This window comes from Lynx rufus, unplaced genomic scaffold, assembly GCF_022079265.1.
Source record: "Lynx rufus isolate CCGP_SWC_20201006 ecotype Redwood Valley unplaced genomic scaffold, mLynRuf1.p SCAF_27, whole genome shotgun sequence".
NCBI classification, from domain to species: domain Eukaryota; kingdom Metazoa; phylum Chordata; class Mammalia; order Carnivora; family Felidae; genus Lynx; species Lynx rufus.
Window position 1 is genome coordinate 5742960 of NW_025814842.1, and position 16639 is coordinate 5759598.

Below are 16639 nucleotides of genomic sequence, written 5' to 3' on the forward strand. Positions count from 1 at the left end.
AAACTCTATGGAGATCCTGAGCTACCGATTTTTATCGGGTATATGCCAATTTCAATACTTGTAACTTGTGTAAAAGTGAGGCTCTGTTTCCTAATACAAAATAATTCAGACCATATTCTTCAAGTATCTGCTTCAAGGAAACCTTCCTCCAGCCTCCTCCCATCCCCAGTCCTTTACTTTTAAAAACTAAGCTAAGACAGTGTCTCTAGTTTATCCAGCAACTTGTCCTGTTGCCTAAAATCAGGGGTGCCCCCCAAAAGCCTTTTTTGTTTGTTGAAGTCTATTGGGTAGTATTAACAATCAATCCCGAAATCATGGCTTTCCAGCCACGTGTGATCATATACTTGTACAAGGGCATTTTCTGAAACTCAATGTCTCATATCACAAAATCAAACCAGAAATGTTATTCAAGAAGAACCCAGATGCACTGAAGAAAGAACATTTGCTTTATCTGGGGGCTTTTAATCTATCAGGATCCTATAGCAATACAAACTCAGAATCACTGAAATGTTAAGTACTATAAAACTTTTAGTTGGGTTCAAGCACATAGTTTCGTAATATATTTGAAGTTAGTGTAGGTGTGAAGTAGTTCGATTGAATCTTGCGATTAAAGTTAAAAAACAATGCTTCGTTTTAACACACACACACACACACACACACACACACACACACACGCGCGCGCGAGGATAGGATAACTTTCTCTTGTTGAGACACCAGTAAATTTTCCTGGAGTTCTCATCCCTTGCCTTTCTTTCCTCCAGAGAGGGTGGCCTGTTCTTTCTCAAGAATTCTTGTTTTAATTCCAAATGGATATTGTAGAAAATAAAGGGGAAAAAATTTAAGTTTGTTTTTGAAAGAACATATAACTCAGCTCCAAATTCGGTGGAGAAAAGGAGGAAAAAAAGGACAGTTAGCATCTTTTGTGCACCTGTTATATGCCCAACATGTTCATGTACATTATCTTACTCAAGCCTGACAATAAGACTTTGCAGTAAATTTAGCTTTGGTGTTAGAGATAAGAAAAATGAGGCTCAGGGAGGTTAAGCTATCCTCTCAAGGTCAAATGGCAAGTTATAAAACTAGGATCGAAACAAGAGCTGAAACAAGACTCCAAAGCTCAAGCATGTTCTACTTTACCATGCAGTTCAGCCTAGTGAAAAATTCACTTATGAAAAGGTCTTAGCATTTGAGGCATAAAAGAGTATTTGTTACAATTCACTGGAACCTCCAAATTCTGTTGTATCTGCACTGAGTCCGATCGAAAAAAAATTAAACAAAACAAAAACATCCCAAAACATCACACACACTCTTAGTTCTCCTCCCAACTGAAATTCAGTAGGGAGGACAGTTCCTGAGTCATGTTCACAGAAAGCTGTCCTTGGATTCTGTTATTGAGCTCACACCCCCATTCCTGACTTCCCAAGTGGCACCGAGAAAGAGAAGAGGAAATGTAAGAAAAGTATAAGATGGGATCCTCTGACACCGTGGTGGAAATTAGCACATTTCCCAGAAGACCAAGATAAAAATGCATGTGAGAAGAACAAGGGAAGCAAACAGATGGGGCAATAAAATGGAGGCGGAATGAGCTCATCAGGATTTCCAGCACACGGTTTAAGTCCATACTGGGCTCTCAGCTGACCTGGGAGCCAGGAGACATAGTGAATGAGTGGGTGGTTACTATGCTGCAGCATCAGTTACACGAAGAGATTAGGTGGAGCTGATTCACTGCGGCAGGATCGGCACGACTTTTCAAGTGGAGGAAAATCTGTGGGCCCTGGTCTCAGCCACTCGCATAACCATCCTTATGGACAGCATGAGTCACACGTGTGGGATCCTGCAGGTAGACAGTATTGTGCCGTGAGTAAACCAAGGGCAAGCTTTCACGTTGCCGAGAGCAGGTCTCAACCACAGCTACGGCACATCTTTGTGTGAAGGTTTATCCACCGGATACGCAAACACCCCGCCTTCCCATACTCCTCCTGGGCTACAGGTGGTTTGTAACACAAACAGAAAGGACAAGGCTCCGGAACGTTCGTCACACCCAACAGTGATTCTTTTCCAAACTATCAGACCCCAGAAGGGTCTTTGGAAGAGTCTAGTCTAAGCTCTTTACTTGATACACAGCAAACTGAGGTCCAGGGAAGAGGAATGACTTGCCCCAAACCACTCAGCTAGTGACAGAGTGGGCATGAGGACTCAGTTCCCCTGTTCCTAAGCCAGCAGACTCTCTGCTGCACCAGCAAGCCAAAGTCAAACCCTAAATAGCATATACCCTGTGAACTAAGCCCTCTAATTATACTGCCTCCAAAGGAAACAACATCTTAAATGCCTGGGTCTCTCTCTCCGGGCTTTGGCAATTTCACTGACAATTTCCCGTACTGGAATCTCTTTTGAGAACTTTAAGAGTAATTATTTTCGGATATATGCTTTGTTATTTTTATGCCTTCTTACACACTGCTTTCTTTGTTCATGAGAAAATTAGGATTCTGGAAATACACTTGACTTTAATTATTAAAGGAACAAGCATCCATTTCAAGTAGTTGCGAACGTAAATGTCATCGGTGTGCGTCAAGAATGGATGTATGGGAACAATATAGGCTATATTACTCTATTTTGACATCCAATTAAGATCCACTTTGGTCTCAGGAAAAATCATCAAACCTATGGAGTGAAAACTGAAGAGCGAAATCCTTACCTGGATCATTCTGAACATGTCTGGATTTGGTGCCTTTATGGAATCATCTAAAACGTAACATTTTTTAACATGTTTTGCAACCTGACTGCCTTCATTATTGCAGCCTGTGTATATGTGGGCTCGCTGGAACTTTGGGGGTTTTCAAGGAGCTGAAGTAAGGATGTAGAAGGAATGAGCCCGTTCAAGGTCATGCTTACTAGGTGAAGCTGATGCCTCCTGGTGACCCCTACCAGCAGCAGCATAAGCCCATTACCCAGTCTCCCTCCTCCCCACCTCATACCTTTTTTACAAACTTATATTCTTACCTGAGCCATCATCACTTCCATTGTCCTCTGTTTTGGGTGTTGTGGAGAACAGATTTTCTGGCTCTAATGTTTATCCATGAAGAGATTTCCACGAATAGAACTTTCCTCGTAATTTAGTAACATTGTCCTTGAAAACCCCACGACTATTTACATAACAGAAGCTATTGTTTGAAGTGCAAAGCAGGTCAAAATTTGGTTTCTGGAGATTAATCACTGCGGTCTGTTTTATATTATCATAATAATTTCATTTATTTTGATACAATTTGTTTTCAGCATCAACCTCAGCTTCTGTGCACAAGTGACAAATCCATTTGTTTCTGGTATAATGGATAATGTGATTAATGACCTTGCAACAGGATTTCTTAAAAACACGGAGGAAAAAAAAAGTTTCCATTTATAATGTGCAGTAAACCAGCTCAGTCTGTAGCTGTGCCTCAAAAATCCCTCTGAACTTGTTTGCACGCCACAGCCAAGATTTTCAAACAAATTTGCTCCTGCCTTTTGGGGTTTCTGTCCAAAGCTGTGCTCTCCAAGAACGAGCGGACAGCGGCGTCAAATTGGGAAAGTGGATCTACGGGCAGCCCGCTCGCAAGGGTGGGGCCCCGGTATACTACGCGGTGCCATCTCCGTGGCCGCGCTCCGACGAAGCCAAGGAGCCCAGGCCTCCCGCTGAGTAAGGTCACACCACCTGCTGGGCTGTCGCCAGGCCCGCACGCGACGTCTCTGCAGGCGGCCTCGTGACTCCGGCCCCCGCGCCGGGCCCCCCGGTGGGGGCCGCGCGCGCGCGAGGGTGTGCGGGCGCCCCCTCCGCGCAGTCGGCACCCGGCGCGCGTTTCCGGTGCCCGCGGACCTGAGAAGTCTTCCGCAGGCGGCGGGTGGGAGTGGGGACCGGGGGGGTGGACGTGCACGGGGGCGACCGTCGTGCGTCTCCTTCCCGCCTTCGGGTGACGCGGGCGCGGCGGCCCGCACCGGAAAGCCCACGAGGCCCGCGGGGGAGGAGGGGTCTCTCGACGGCAGCCTTGGGTTCGAGTTCCTCCTGGGGCTCCTCCTCACTGTCCTCACTTGGGGGGCGGGGGTCCCTCCCCACAGGGGCGGCGGTGGCCGCTGAGCGAGGCCTCGCGCCGCGCCGGAAGCCCAGAAGGCGCCCCGGGGAAGCTCCCGGCTTCTCTTCAGCCCGCGACGCCTGCGTCCTCGGGTGGGTCCTCGGGGCGCCTGGACACGCCGGCCAAGGCTCGCGAAGGCACTCGAGAGTGTTTTTCCCCCCTTTTTCCTCAGTTCTTCCTTGCTGGGGGCCCCGGGACCCCGTGCTCGCGCCCCCGGCTCGGCCCCACAGGCCCGCCCGCCAGCCGCGAGAAGGCGCCCCCGCCCCGCCCCCTCGCTGACGTGTGCCCAGCCGGGCCAATCAGAGCTCGCGGCGCTGCGCCCCACGCGCCGGGGCCTTCTCCCACCCCCCTCCCCCCCCAGCTTAAGAAAGGGCGCGCGGGCCGGGTAAGAGCAGAACGCTGCGCCGGGCGGAGCGAGCGCGGTGTGTTAGGAGGACGGTTCCACCGGCTCGCGCGCTCTAGCTGCCCTCGAGCGGCGTGCCCGGCCGCAGCCCGCCGCGGAGGCGCCTCCGCCGCGCGCCCCGACGGCGCCCTCCCGCTCGCCCGCAGATGCTGGAGTGAGCGTTGCGGCGGCGGGATGCTGGCGCTGCTGGCCGCCGGCGTGGCGCTCGCCGTGGCCGCCGGCGCCCAGGACGGCCCGGCGCCCGGCAGCCGATTCGTGTGCACCGCGCTGCCCCCGGAGGCGGCGCGCGCCGGCTGCCCGCTGCCCGCGATGCCCATGCAGGGCGGCGCGCTGAGCCCCGAGGAGGAGCTGCGGTCCGCGGTGCTGCAGCTGCGCGAGACCGTCGTGCAGCAGAAGGAGACGCTGGGCGCGCAGCGCGAGGCCATCCGCGAGCTCACGGGCAAGCTGGCGCGCTGCGAGGGGCTGGCGGGCGGCAAGGCGCCGGGCCGGGCGGCCGCGGGCAAGGACACCATGGGCGATCTACCGCGGGACCCCGGCCACGTCGTGGAGCAGCTCAGCCGCTCGCTGCAGACCCTCAAGGACCGCCTGGAGAGCCTCGAGGTAGCCGGGTGCGGGGGTTCTGGTGGGGGGAGGATCCTAGGAGAGGAGCAGAGGCGGGGCGCAGGGTCCTGCCTGCCAGCCTGGGCGGGCCCGGACGCAGGGCGAGCTGCGCTTGGGGTCAGGGGAGGGCTTCTCGGTCCTGCTCGCCAACTTACTTGGGTGGCTCGCAGTCCGCCCCCACCCCGCTTCCTGCTGGAAGGAAGGGGTTAACTCCCTCCCGGTGCGCCGGGACTGTCCGCCGGGTGGACAGTCACTTCCCGAGGTTCCAGCGAGCGAACCTCTAACCTCTTGTGGATCTCCGAGTCCCCCGGAGCCGGACGCGCTCCCAAAAGCTGTGCCCGGTGACATGAGGCTGCCGCGTGAGGTCAGCTGCCCTGGGCGTCCCGTGTTCTCCTTTTATAAATCAGCTCGGGCTGGACCCGAGCGGGCGGAGACCTGAGGGTCTTGCCGGGGGCGATCGCGGGCGGGTCACGGGCCACATCAGTTTGCGCCTTGGAGGAAACCCCGTTAACTTCAAAGACACTGTCCACGAATTGCGACCTTCTGAGGTGCCCTTCCAAAGGAGAAGGAACCTTACTCCGTGCTTTCTTGGAAGGCGTATGCAGTTTGGAACTTTGAAAGAAATTCTCATGTAACTTCGTCTTCACTTTCCAATCCTATTTAAGGAGCGTGGATGTTTCTGTTGGAAACGTTTACCAGAATACTTATTAGGGAAACTAGGTTTCAATTACAGGTGGTAATTATTGCAAAATTATTTGAGGATTTCCCGCGGCATGATGGCTAAATACAGTATTTTCAGCATCTGTATATTCCCTGATTCATGATGATTAACAACAGCCAACGTTTCTAGTCACTAAATATGCACCAGTCGTGCTGTCTAATTTTAACCCTTACAACAGTCCTTTGAGGCAGATCCTACTGACTGCATTTTACAATTCGGAATGCTTTAGAGAGAGGGTACATAGCTTGCCAAGGATTCATGGCTAGGCAGTGGCAGTGTGCCTCCAGAGCCAACATGATGGTAGAGGAGTAAAATAAAGAGGAAGTGAGGATTTAGAAACAGCATTAAAAGCAGAGATTCCTGGAATTCAGAAGTGTCATGTTTTAGAGCTCTCATTTTCCAGTAACATCTCTGGCAAGCATGGTTATTCACCTTTTTGCCACACGGGAATTTGGAAGCTGTTTTCATTTCTAGATGAAGGCTCATCAGCTTTGAGTACCATTTGATAACAATTTTTTTTTTAGTCGTAGCTCTGTTGCAGTCTTAACCCAAGAATGGTGGATAGTGATTAAAATTTTGACTTTTTAGCAAGAGGAGAAAACCAGCTTTCTGAGAGAGAAAAATGAAATTCCTAAGTTTCAGATATTGCAGCAAGGTAATTCTTGTTTGACTTTGAAATCCTTTCCATACAAAAGAAGAAAAAAAGCATCAGTGAAGTGCGCCCCTTGGCACGGTTTAACACTCCCGTTTGGGAAGCTTCTTCCTGTGTGGTTGGGCTTTTAGAGCTGCGTTTCACAATTTCTGTCTAAATGGCCTTAATACTTCTTCACGCGTCCCTCTCCCCAACTGGAAGCACCAGCTCCGAGTGAACGTGTCCACCGCGGTGCTGCCCGGCGACTTCCGAGAGGTCCTCCAGCGGCGACTGGGGGAGCTGGAGAGTCAGCTGCTGCGCAAGGTGGCCGAGCTGGAGGACGAGAAGTCCCTGCTTCACAATGAGACCTCCGCTCACCGGCAGAAGACTGAGAGCGCGCTGAACGCTCTGCTGCTGAGGGTGACTGAGCTGGAGCGAGGTGAGTTCTTGGCCGGCTCCTCTGTCGCCCTCTGGCTGACGTCCCTCCCAGCCCTCCACCCCACCGCCTCGGTGTTTGGCTGCAGGGTAAGGGCGGCTGGGCTCCAAGCGGGGCAGAGAGGCTGGCCCCGCAGCGGTCTTCCCCATTTACACATCAGGCCACTAGGGCCCTTGAGGGAGTGGTGGCTTCCAGACCCCTCTGCCTGCTGACTCTTTTTGCGCTTGGTTCTGCGGCTGCTCCTCCCACATCGTCCCCGAACCTGCCCGTCCTACGTGTGGAAAACCACGGGATTCTTTACCATTCCAGCAGCGCTCCACTTTGCCTTCTCCGTTTCTCAAATGAGACGGGGTCTCTTTCAACTTGAGGCGTCTCTCCTCGTGCACAGGGGTTTAGGGTTTCTGCCTGAAGGTTGCCCGGCTTCACAGCCTCGTTGACACGTCTTCCGACTTGGTGGGGAATGAAGGCGCCGATGGCTCCTGGGAGGGGCCTGGTTTCCATCCCTTGCAGTTGGACCCGGAGTGTCTGCAGTGATGGGGCACTGCGTGGGGATGGCCTGTGGCTGGCTGAGCAAATAATAAGTGTGATTGAGGATGGTCCTGCCAGGAATCAGCCCCAACCCTGGCCCACTGGCGTTATGCACGGATACGCTGTGTAGCTTGCCAGGCACGGTGGCCAAGTTGCTACAAGGATGTAGGTCGATAGAAGGCTGCCGAGTTAGTGTGGAGTAGTGCCAGGCAGTGTGCTGGACACGTCACACCGGTGAGACGGGACTTCTCTTACACCCGTGACACCAGTGAGAAAAATGCTCCAAAGCTTTCAGCCAGAGGTGTGTTGGGGGGGGGGGGAGGGGGCCGAAGTGGGGCCTGGGCCTTGGCCACACGGGAGCTGCCGCTTTGTCACCGTCCCTCCCATCCCCAGCCTCGTTCCAGCACCCACACTCTCAGTACGTAAGTTCTGCAGAAGCCCTCGGAGCTCTTCTGGCACAGAAAGGAGGGCCATGTCCTAGCTGGAGCCCAGTTCTGCAGGCCAGGGCCCCTGACTGGCCTTCCTGTAGGGCCCCCAGGACCTTGACTCTAGAATTCTTCTGTGTGCTCCACCCAGCTCGGGGATGAGTCTTTCGAGGAAAGCGGTCATTTGCTGACCGGTTTGTCTCCTGGGTAACTTTGAGTTTGTATCTGTCCTGTTTGTGATCAGTCTAAAGGGGTAGATAAACTCCCAGTCCCCAGATAGACCGCGAGTGGAAAATATAACGTGTTCTTCAGAGCATCCTGCTGAGCCCCGAGGAAATGGACCTCAAGCATGTGCAAAGTGGGAGCTTAAGGGGCCTCTGGCCCTCGGTCCGTCATCTCCTGCCCATTAAGTGCCTGTTCTGGGCCAGACACTAGGCTGTGACTTCCACATTCTGTGACCCTTGCAACAACCCTGTGAGGTAGGTATTAGTGATGGATGAGGGACCGAATCAGATGCCTGCATCCCCGTGTCCAGCAGATTGCAGAGCTGGGGTTGAACTTGGTGGTGACCCCCGCAGATGAGAGGCTTGGAGGCTGTAGCCTGGAGTAGTGTGTGGGCCCTAGCCCTGTTGAGCAGCAGGCTCCCCAGAGCCCAGTGGTGAGCGTCCAACCCTGAGTGCCCCCTGGACCCACGGATGCTCATTTTCTTTGTTGTGGGACCTGCTCGTCTGCAGGGGCCTCCAGAGTGGGGGCCAGCCAGCCAGGCACAGCCCGCCTCAGAGTCTGAGTAAACCTTGCCACTGGGAAGAACACTTCTCTCTTTGGCCCCCACCGCCCCCACCTGTTTTCACTTGCCTGCCACCTGCAGCCTCTGATTTATTGGTCAGGCCTTTTAATGCCTTAATTGGTTTTAACTAAGTTTCCTCTGAACCTCCAAGCTGTTTGATATAAATAGAGGGCACCAGCTTTCAGGGTGTGGGCCCCCTCCTCTGCCCCTCGGCTCTCCCAGGTCTAATTAAACCTATCTGTTGTCACCTAGCTAACGATATTACCGACACTGAGCCTTATTAAATCAGCAAGCCTGCCCACCTGCCGGGATAGAAGCCATTTCTCTTTATTAGATAACCATGCCTTCGTGAAGAACAGGGCCGTTTGCAGACTAAATACTAGGGGCTGCACGTAGTTGAGGGAGGACTGCCACTCCCTGCTCTGTCATTCATTAGCTGTGTGACTGAGGGGTAAGTCACCTCGCTCCTCTGAGCCTCGGTGTCTCGGCTGCACAACCTGCAAAATCAGGAGTTGGGGCTTTGTAGTCTCTTGATTTTGCTTCAGCCTAACACGGGGGGAGCCCCGGCCTATGCCCTGCCGGGGGCCCCCTCGCCTTCCCCAGGTGACCAGGTCTTGCCAGCCCTCACCAGGTGCTTAGCAGCCCCGAGGCCTGGGAGGTCAGGACGGATGAGGCAAGACTGCACAATCAGCCGATCCGAGTAAATAGTACCCATGAGACCCAGAGTCTAGTGTTTCTCTGCCGCCTGTTCCAGAGAGGTTGAAAGGGCGATGCTGAGCCCTGTTGCCTTTCTGTTCAGGTCTTCCTTGGTTCTATGGTTCACACCATGGCACCAAAGAGCTTCTTATGCGTTATATACTATGAACACAAATGAACTGGGGGCATTGTAGTGGAGAAGGGCTCATCCATTCTGGCTTGCGTTCTACCGAAGGGGCTGATTCATCCACCAGAGACACAGGCAGTTTGGCTCCGTCGGTTTTGGGTCCAGAGAGCCTGGCTGTTTCTCATGGTGACGGAGTCCTTCTGGCCCCTTGCGGATGTCTAATAAATACTTGTCAGATGAGCGAAGGGTATTCAGGCTCCTTCCCTGGCAGCATCTAGTGCCCAAATAAGAGGGAAGCTTTTGCCCTGACAACTCACAGGGTTGGTGGTACCCCACAAACTTCAGAATCTGTGATAACCAGAGACCGGGTCTTGCCTTCCATGTATTTATTTTTGTTGTTAACTTTGGGATTAAATCAAAACTATTGGAAATTACTTAGACCCCGTGAAGAGTACCAGTTGCTTTCAAAGATTTTGGAAACCCCATTTACGTCGGGACAGTCAGGGAGTCCTCATCAGTCCCAGGTGGGCCCCAAAGTCTCCAGGCTCTGGCGAGGTGTGCCTAACCTCAGCGGGGAGGTAAACCTCCGTATTTCTCTGCCTCCCACTGGTTCCAAACCGCAGGAAATGGTCAACAGATGCAGTCTTCTCTTGAGGAAAGGGCAAATCATGAGCAAGGTGGTCCGTGTCAGGGATTTAGTCCAAAAAGCCACTTCTAAATTAAGTTGTAGTGTCCAAACATGGCCGTGGACTCCTTTGCCTGGGTGGCAGTGATTCTTTAGGGTGAGAAGTGACAGGGACTTGACAAGTGTCTGCTGAATGCCCAGGTCCCTGTTAAGACTTCCTGCCTCCAAGTCCATCAGGGTTCCAACCCCGCCCTTGCTGAAGGAGCCAGGATTTCAAGAAAATAGCTGAGGAAGGGTTTCCTGGCTTAATTTAACCAGAAGATTATTTTTGTTAAATGTTTGTTTTTGCGAGAGAGACAGAGATAGAGCATGAGCGGGGAGGGGCAGAGAGAGTGGGAGACGGAATCTGAAGGAGGCTCCAGGCTCCGAGCTCTCAGCACAGAGCCCGATGTGGGGTTTGAACCCATGAACTGTGAGATCATGACCTGGGCCAAAGTCGGACGCTCAACCAACTGAGCCACCCAGGCGCCTCTAACCAGAAAATTAAATCCAGCTTTCCTCCTTCCTCCAGCTTTTAGGAGCAGGGAGGTTCTTGTTTACTCCTGGGTTGTAGAACTTTGAACAGCGGCTTCCCAGTAGCAGGTGCTCTGGGGCTCAAGGGACCCGTCTGGGGGAAGTGGGGGTGCAGGAGAGCAGTCGCTCTGGGCTGCACCAGCGGGGAGCAGGCTAACGCCCCGCGGCCTCTCTTCTCCACCCCCCTAGGCAACAGTGCGTTCAAGTCTCCTGATGCGTTCAAAGTGTCCCTCCCCCTCCGCACAAACTACCTGTACGGCAAGATCAAGAAGACGCTGCCTGAACTGTATGCCTTCACCATCTGCCTGTGGCTGCGATCTAGCGCCTTGCCGGGCATCGGCACCCCGTTTTCTTACGCGGTGCCTGGGCAGGCCAATGAGATTGTGCTGATCGAGTGGGGTAACAACCCCATTGAGCTGCTCATCAATGACAAGGTGAGGCCTGCTTAGACTGCCACCTTCCCCCATCACGGCAACGGTCAGGGTGCTGCAGAGTCTGACAGCCAGCTGCTGTAGGGCTGTCCTCCTTGGAATGGTGACAGACTCAGCCCGGCCTAGGGCAGCAGGGGTGGGCGGCTATGGCTGGTGGAGATCCAAGGTGGGAGTCTGGCCTAGAAGCATCTCAGGGTCCAGGCCAGAGGTCATCGAAGGAACAGAGCTGAGGTCTCTGTGGGCCAGCCTGAATCGTCACTGGCCCTTGGGCCAGTCAGTGAGGGCTGTTCTCCAGGGCCATGCTGATTAGGGGAGGGGGAGTGTGTGTGTGTCTTTCTCCGTGGAGGATACTTCTCAGCATATCTTTTGGGGGTGGTTTATTGAGATATAATTTACATACAGTAAGGCCGAGAGTTTTTAGCGTACGGTTCGACCACTTTCGACAAATGCATGCAGTTGTGTGACCGCAAGTAAAATATGAAAGCGTTGCATCAGTCCCCCCTCTCCACACACAATTTCCTCATTCCCCTGCGTAGTTAGCTTCTGCCCCTACCCCAGCCCATGGCAACCACTGATCTGTTCTCTGCCCCTATAGTATTGCCTTTTGTAGAGTAAATATCCTTTTTTAATAGACGGGCTGGTTTCATCGTTCAAGAGCATGATCTCCTCGAGAACTTGGCTCTGGGCATCTGTGAGACCTCCAGGAGCCCCACTGAAACTTCCATTCTGAAGGCAGACTCAACATAGCCAAAAATGTGTCCTCACATCCTTGCTGGAGCTGAGCACTTGAATGGCCTCTCTGGCTCCCTGCTGCCTCTACCCTCGCCCCTTACCCTGCTTTTATTACTGAACTGCCCTGGGTGGGATTTGTGTAAGTAGGAAATGGCGTGGAATCTCCCTGCCAGGCTCCGTCTCACGGTGACCATGTTCCTGAGTCAGGGATTAATTGTTCTAAATAACGCTCTTGAACACAGGAGGGCCCAGAACCTTGTTTTCCTTTTGGGTTCGGTGGCATGTAAACAGCCAATTCCCAGGAGGAAGCGCCAGGTTGCTAGGATACCAGCAGTAACAACAGGACAGTTCCTGGTTGGGCTGGTCTGTGGTGCTCACAGAATGCTCGCAGGCCACCACGTGGGTCAGAAATGCCCTTCCCCTGGTTCTGTATGGGGGTCTGAATGTGCAGCCTCCCCCTCCCCCCCCCCCCAGCACACACTCCCACGTAATTGTAGGCCTTTGGTTTTCTGCACAGGAGGACACACACAGTCCCCAAGTGCCGTGATAGAATTTGAGACCCTGCCTCGAGTGTAGATGCCTAGTCTGATTGTTTTCCAAAGATTCCTTCAGGTTCTTCAGCACGAGGCATTCGGGCCGAGTGTGGCCAGGCGGGGGCTCATTCTTCACATCTGCTTGGTCTGCACAGTGTCCCAGATTCTCAGCCAAGCCACGGACTGAGGGTGTCCAGTTGCAAGCCGGGCCACCATGGGGTTAGGGGCATGTCCCCAGGCTGTCTCTTTCCTCTTGAGTGTCTGTGTTTCGCACACAAAGACCGAGGCCCTGTTTCCCACATAGCAGAGAAGGGGTAACCAGCTGGGAGCAGCACGATCTCTGGTCCCTGTGCACGTCAGACTCCCGGGAGCCCCATGGGGGGCCCTCACCTGCATGTTGCTGCCTACAGGTTGCACAGCTGCCCCTGTTCGTCAGTGACGGCAAGTGGCACCACATCTGTATCACTTGGACAACACGGGATGGCATGTGGGAAGCTTTCCAGGATGGAGAGAAACTCGGCACGGGGGAGAACCTGGCCCCCTGGCACCCTATCAAGCCAGGGGGGGTGCTGATCCTTGGGCAAGAACAGGTAGGTGCAGGGGATGCAGGATGGGGTGTGTTGGCCAGTCACGCGTCACGAGGCCACGCCTGTAGGCTGCCTCCTACCCCCACAGCCCGCCCAGCTGTCAGCCTGCCACACCTGGCCACTGTGGTGTGATGGCCACCTGGGTCCATTCTGTCTTGTGGCCTGAGGGGCCGGGGGCGGGGGGACCCGGTTGTGGTATGATGGGTCCAGATAGATTCCAGAATGGAGTCCACCGTAGGTGGGCAGGAGTGTCCCTGAGCTCATGCTGCCATGGAGTGACCATGGGTTCTCTCTCTAGGCGTTTGACCTCTGCTGGGCACAGCACTGATTCAGGGTGCCCGGGGCTGATATGGCATCTTCGGGGAGCTGCTGGCTCAGTGTCGTGGGGCGTGCCTGTGTGATGCTCAGCCCCTCGGGGGAGCTAGGGGTGGGAACGTGACTGCAGAGGCTGTCCTCACTCCCTGAGACAGAGGAAATCTAAGTTGCTTGTCTGCTCTTGGGCAGATAAGAGTTGACGTTTGGGTCTGTGTTTGAGGTTTGCTGAAAGCCAGGGAGTAGAGACCAGTTCCTTTGAGAGCTTTGAGTCTGGGCCCATCCTTGGCCCACTCCCTGCCTCACTACCCTGTGACTTCCCCGCTGGGAAGGGCTGGGAGTCTGGAGACCCGGGTCTAGTGTTAGCTTTGGGACTTTGGGCCAGTGTCTTTCCACTGTAGCCTCGGGGTAGTTTGGCATGTCCTAGAGGTCTGGAACGTGCAGGAATCGGGTCAGGGAGGGAGTGAGGTCAGAGTTGGGGGAGTCAGGAAAATGCTTCAGTCTCCCCCTCTCCCTCCTCACTGTGCACCCCTTCCCAAGGCCATTACATCCCTGGAGATTTAGTGGGCACGTTTGCTTTCTGAACCTGTGCTGATGTGGTTCTGTTCCCCCCCCTTCCCAGGACACTGTTGGGGGCAGGTTCGACGCCACACAGGCATTTGTGGGGGAGCTCAGCCAGTTCAACATATGGGACCGCGTCCTTCGTGCACAAGAAATTGTCAACATCGCCAACTGCTCCACAAACATGCCAGGCAACATCATACCCTGGGTGGACAACAACGTTGATGTGTTTGGAGGGGCTTCAAAGTGGCCCGTGGAGACCTGTGAGGAGCGTCTCCTTGACTTGTAGCTACCTTCTCCTCTGTCTAGGGGCCTGGGGCTGGTGTCTCCTGTCGGAAGTGCAAGGCCACCTGCTCCCCCAATTAAACTGTGTATAGAGCCCCTGCCACAGTGGCCTGGGGCCCCCAAAGCTTGTTCCCAGGGAATCTCTAAGACTGAGGCTCTGTGGCAGCACCTGTCACTGGATTCTTTGTTCCTTCCCAAGATTTTGTTGTGTTGAGTAGGGAAGAGGCCCTGAGTTGCAGGTGGGAAGATACCTGACTTCCTGCTGGGGGTGGGGGGGATCAAGGTCTTCGGGGCCCTGTTCAGAGCCCCTACAGTTGCTAGTGAATCACAGCCTTGCCCACCCTCCCGGATCCTTGGTGTCTCACGTGCGCCTTCTGTCTGTCCCCTTTCGAGGCCGTGTGGCCATCCCACCCGAGTATCTGTGTCCCTTATGTATCGAGTGTATCCTGCTGTCCGCTGAGCACGCAGCAAAGCAGCCCCCACCACCCGCGGAAGGGCTTTCTCTTGGTGTTCTTTCCGCTGTAAGGAACCCTTGAGCTTGAGGAAGGCAGGCTGCCCAGACAATGCCCTGCCTTCTCCAAGGTGGAGGGGGCGTCACTGCCTCTAGAGGGGGCTGGGAGCTGGAACTCAGAAGGGCGTTCTGGAGAAGGGCCTCGGCAGCCTTCCATCCCCCTCTGTCACCTCTCCCTCCGACCGATGCTTTGATGGGATCGTCGCTGGGAATGGCTTCTCTGAAAAGCCTCTTCACTCCTCTGGTGCCAAACGTTCAGTTGCAGCTTCTACAACCATCCGGTGTGGTCAGGGGGATTTCATTTTTTTTCCTAACAGAAAAGAACAGCCATTATTAGCAGGCTCCCATTTTTGATGTTTCGCCCCACTGTGAGGAATGTGCTAGTTTTCATTCACGTGGATTGCTATAAGCTGTGGACTGTCTCAAGGATTTCCCCCAGAACTTCTTCAGGAAAAGGAAGTCATTCGGCCGATAGTTGCTTAGTGACTCCAGGCTGCTTAATTTATTGGACAGAGGATAGTAATTTATTTTAAGGACAAAGTGGTAAAGTGGGGGAAATTTATAAAGTTAAATATTATATATTTTATTTTTCATACATGTTTCAAGTGCGAATTGTGGAAATTCCATTTGTAGGACCAAGCTGACATGCCCATCCCAACATTGTATGCTATGAGAACTCTTCGGATGATGGAATTCTGATTAAAGTGCACTGGAAGATGCCTCCGTGTCTGTTTGCTCCAGGTCTGGGGCTGAGGGTGGGGGTGGGCTTTGCCACAGTCGGCACGTCCGGGGCCTGTGTGTCTGTCGGACCTGGGGGCGCCGAGGTGCAGCACTGACCCCTTCCCTCCTCGGTGCCAGGCGCGGACTGCGGACGCCCCACGGGCTCTGCCCTGCCTCCCGCCTCCAGCCGGCCCCCCGTTCTCTCAACCAGGAATCGAGCTTACCTAGAGGTCACTGAGCAGCCCGTCCCAGGCATGACCCCTGCTCACCACCCACTCTGTGTGTGTTCACCAGATGTCTCGCTTACCCCTCCTAACAACCCCCTGAAAGTGAATCCCGATCGTAGGTGACTACGTGGAACAGTTGAACGATGACTTGGGTCACACAGCTGGTTAAGGGCAGAGCTGAGGGTCAAGCAGTCCTGAGACCCTGGAGGCCCTGCCCCTGCCGTGATTACCCTCGCGATGGCGTGGTTGACCGGGAGCCGTGGCTCGCTCAGCCACCCAGCATCACAAGTATTGTGTACTGCTTATCGCTCGCCCAGGAAGAATCAAATATCAAAACTTGAAACCGTTTCTACTGAATGTGTGTTGCTTTCATGCCATTGTGAAGTCAAAAACTTGTGAGTCAGGGACCATCTGTACACTGAAAAACTACAGAACACGATTATTTTTTTTTCTTTTTTTTTTGATAGAAAATTATAGAGGGAAATCAAAGAGAATCTAAATACATGAAAACGTATCTGTGTTTATAGATCAGAAGAACTAATATTGTCAAGATTGCCATTGTGGGCACGTGGTGGGAAAAATTTGGTTCAGATGTCAAGTCCGATGACACTCACATACCCCTGAGAGGGCACGAAAAGGTTTATTAGATCATGAGACTAATAACCGAATGGGGGAGATCATGGTGGTACCCACATGGGTCCGAAAATGGCTTGAGAGAACAGAGAAAAAAACTGGCTTGGTTTTTTTATGGTGGTTAGTGGGTAGCACCGGAGCGATGATTCTTCCGTGTAGCTCACACACCTCACTGGTGTCAAAGGAGGAGTAATTTAGGCTCTCCTGTTACTTGTCCAGATGTGGGGAAAGAGGGAGAAGTGAGGCTTAAGCGCTGTCAGCAGTCAAACATCAAAAAGTGTAGACAGACACGTGATTACAGCGCACCTCAGATGTTCGATGCCTGAACTGCACCATGTTGCATTTAATTAGATTTGAACTTGTGTAAGTCGTTGTGAGGTCTGTAGCTTGAGGCTGGTAAGAATTCTGGAGGTAAGAGTCCTGTCGAATGCCTGTTCGGGGGCCCAGAATTG

General features: G+C 53.5%; 1 protein-coding gene across 1 annotated transcript; it reads left to right on the forward strand.

The window, feature by feature from the left end:
- The first annotated feature begins 4680 nt into the window (after nt 1-4680).
- On the forward strand, nt 4681-15317 carry NPTX2 (neuronal pentraxin 2). The gene is made up of 5 exons (XM_047089322.1): nt 4681-5106; nt 6681-6897; nt 10845-11089; nt 12762-12941; nt 13873-15317. The coding sequence occupies exons 1-5, from the start codon at nt 4681-4683 to the stop codon at nt 14098-14100; spliced, it is 1296 nt and encodes a 431-aa protein (XP_046945278.1). The 3' UTR covers nt 14101-15317.
- Nucleotides 15318-16639: the final 1322 nt, after the last annotated feature.

Bases quoted from the DNA above. Each gene is read 5' to 3' on its own strand.
- NPTX2 (XM_047089322.1), top strand. From the start codon at position 4,681: ATGCTGGCGCTGCTGGCCGCCGGCGTGGCGCTCGCCGTGGCCGCCGGC. The intron at 6,898-10,844 runs GTGAGTTCTTGG...CCACCCCCCTAG, and splicing joins GGTGACTGAGCTGGAGCGAG to GCAACAGTGCGTTCAAGTCT. The intron at 12,942-13,872 runs GTAGGTGCAGGG...CCCCCTTCCCAG, and splicing joins TGATCCTTGGGCAAGAACAG to GACACTGTTGGGGGCAGGTT.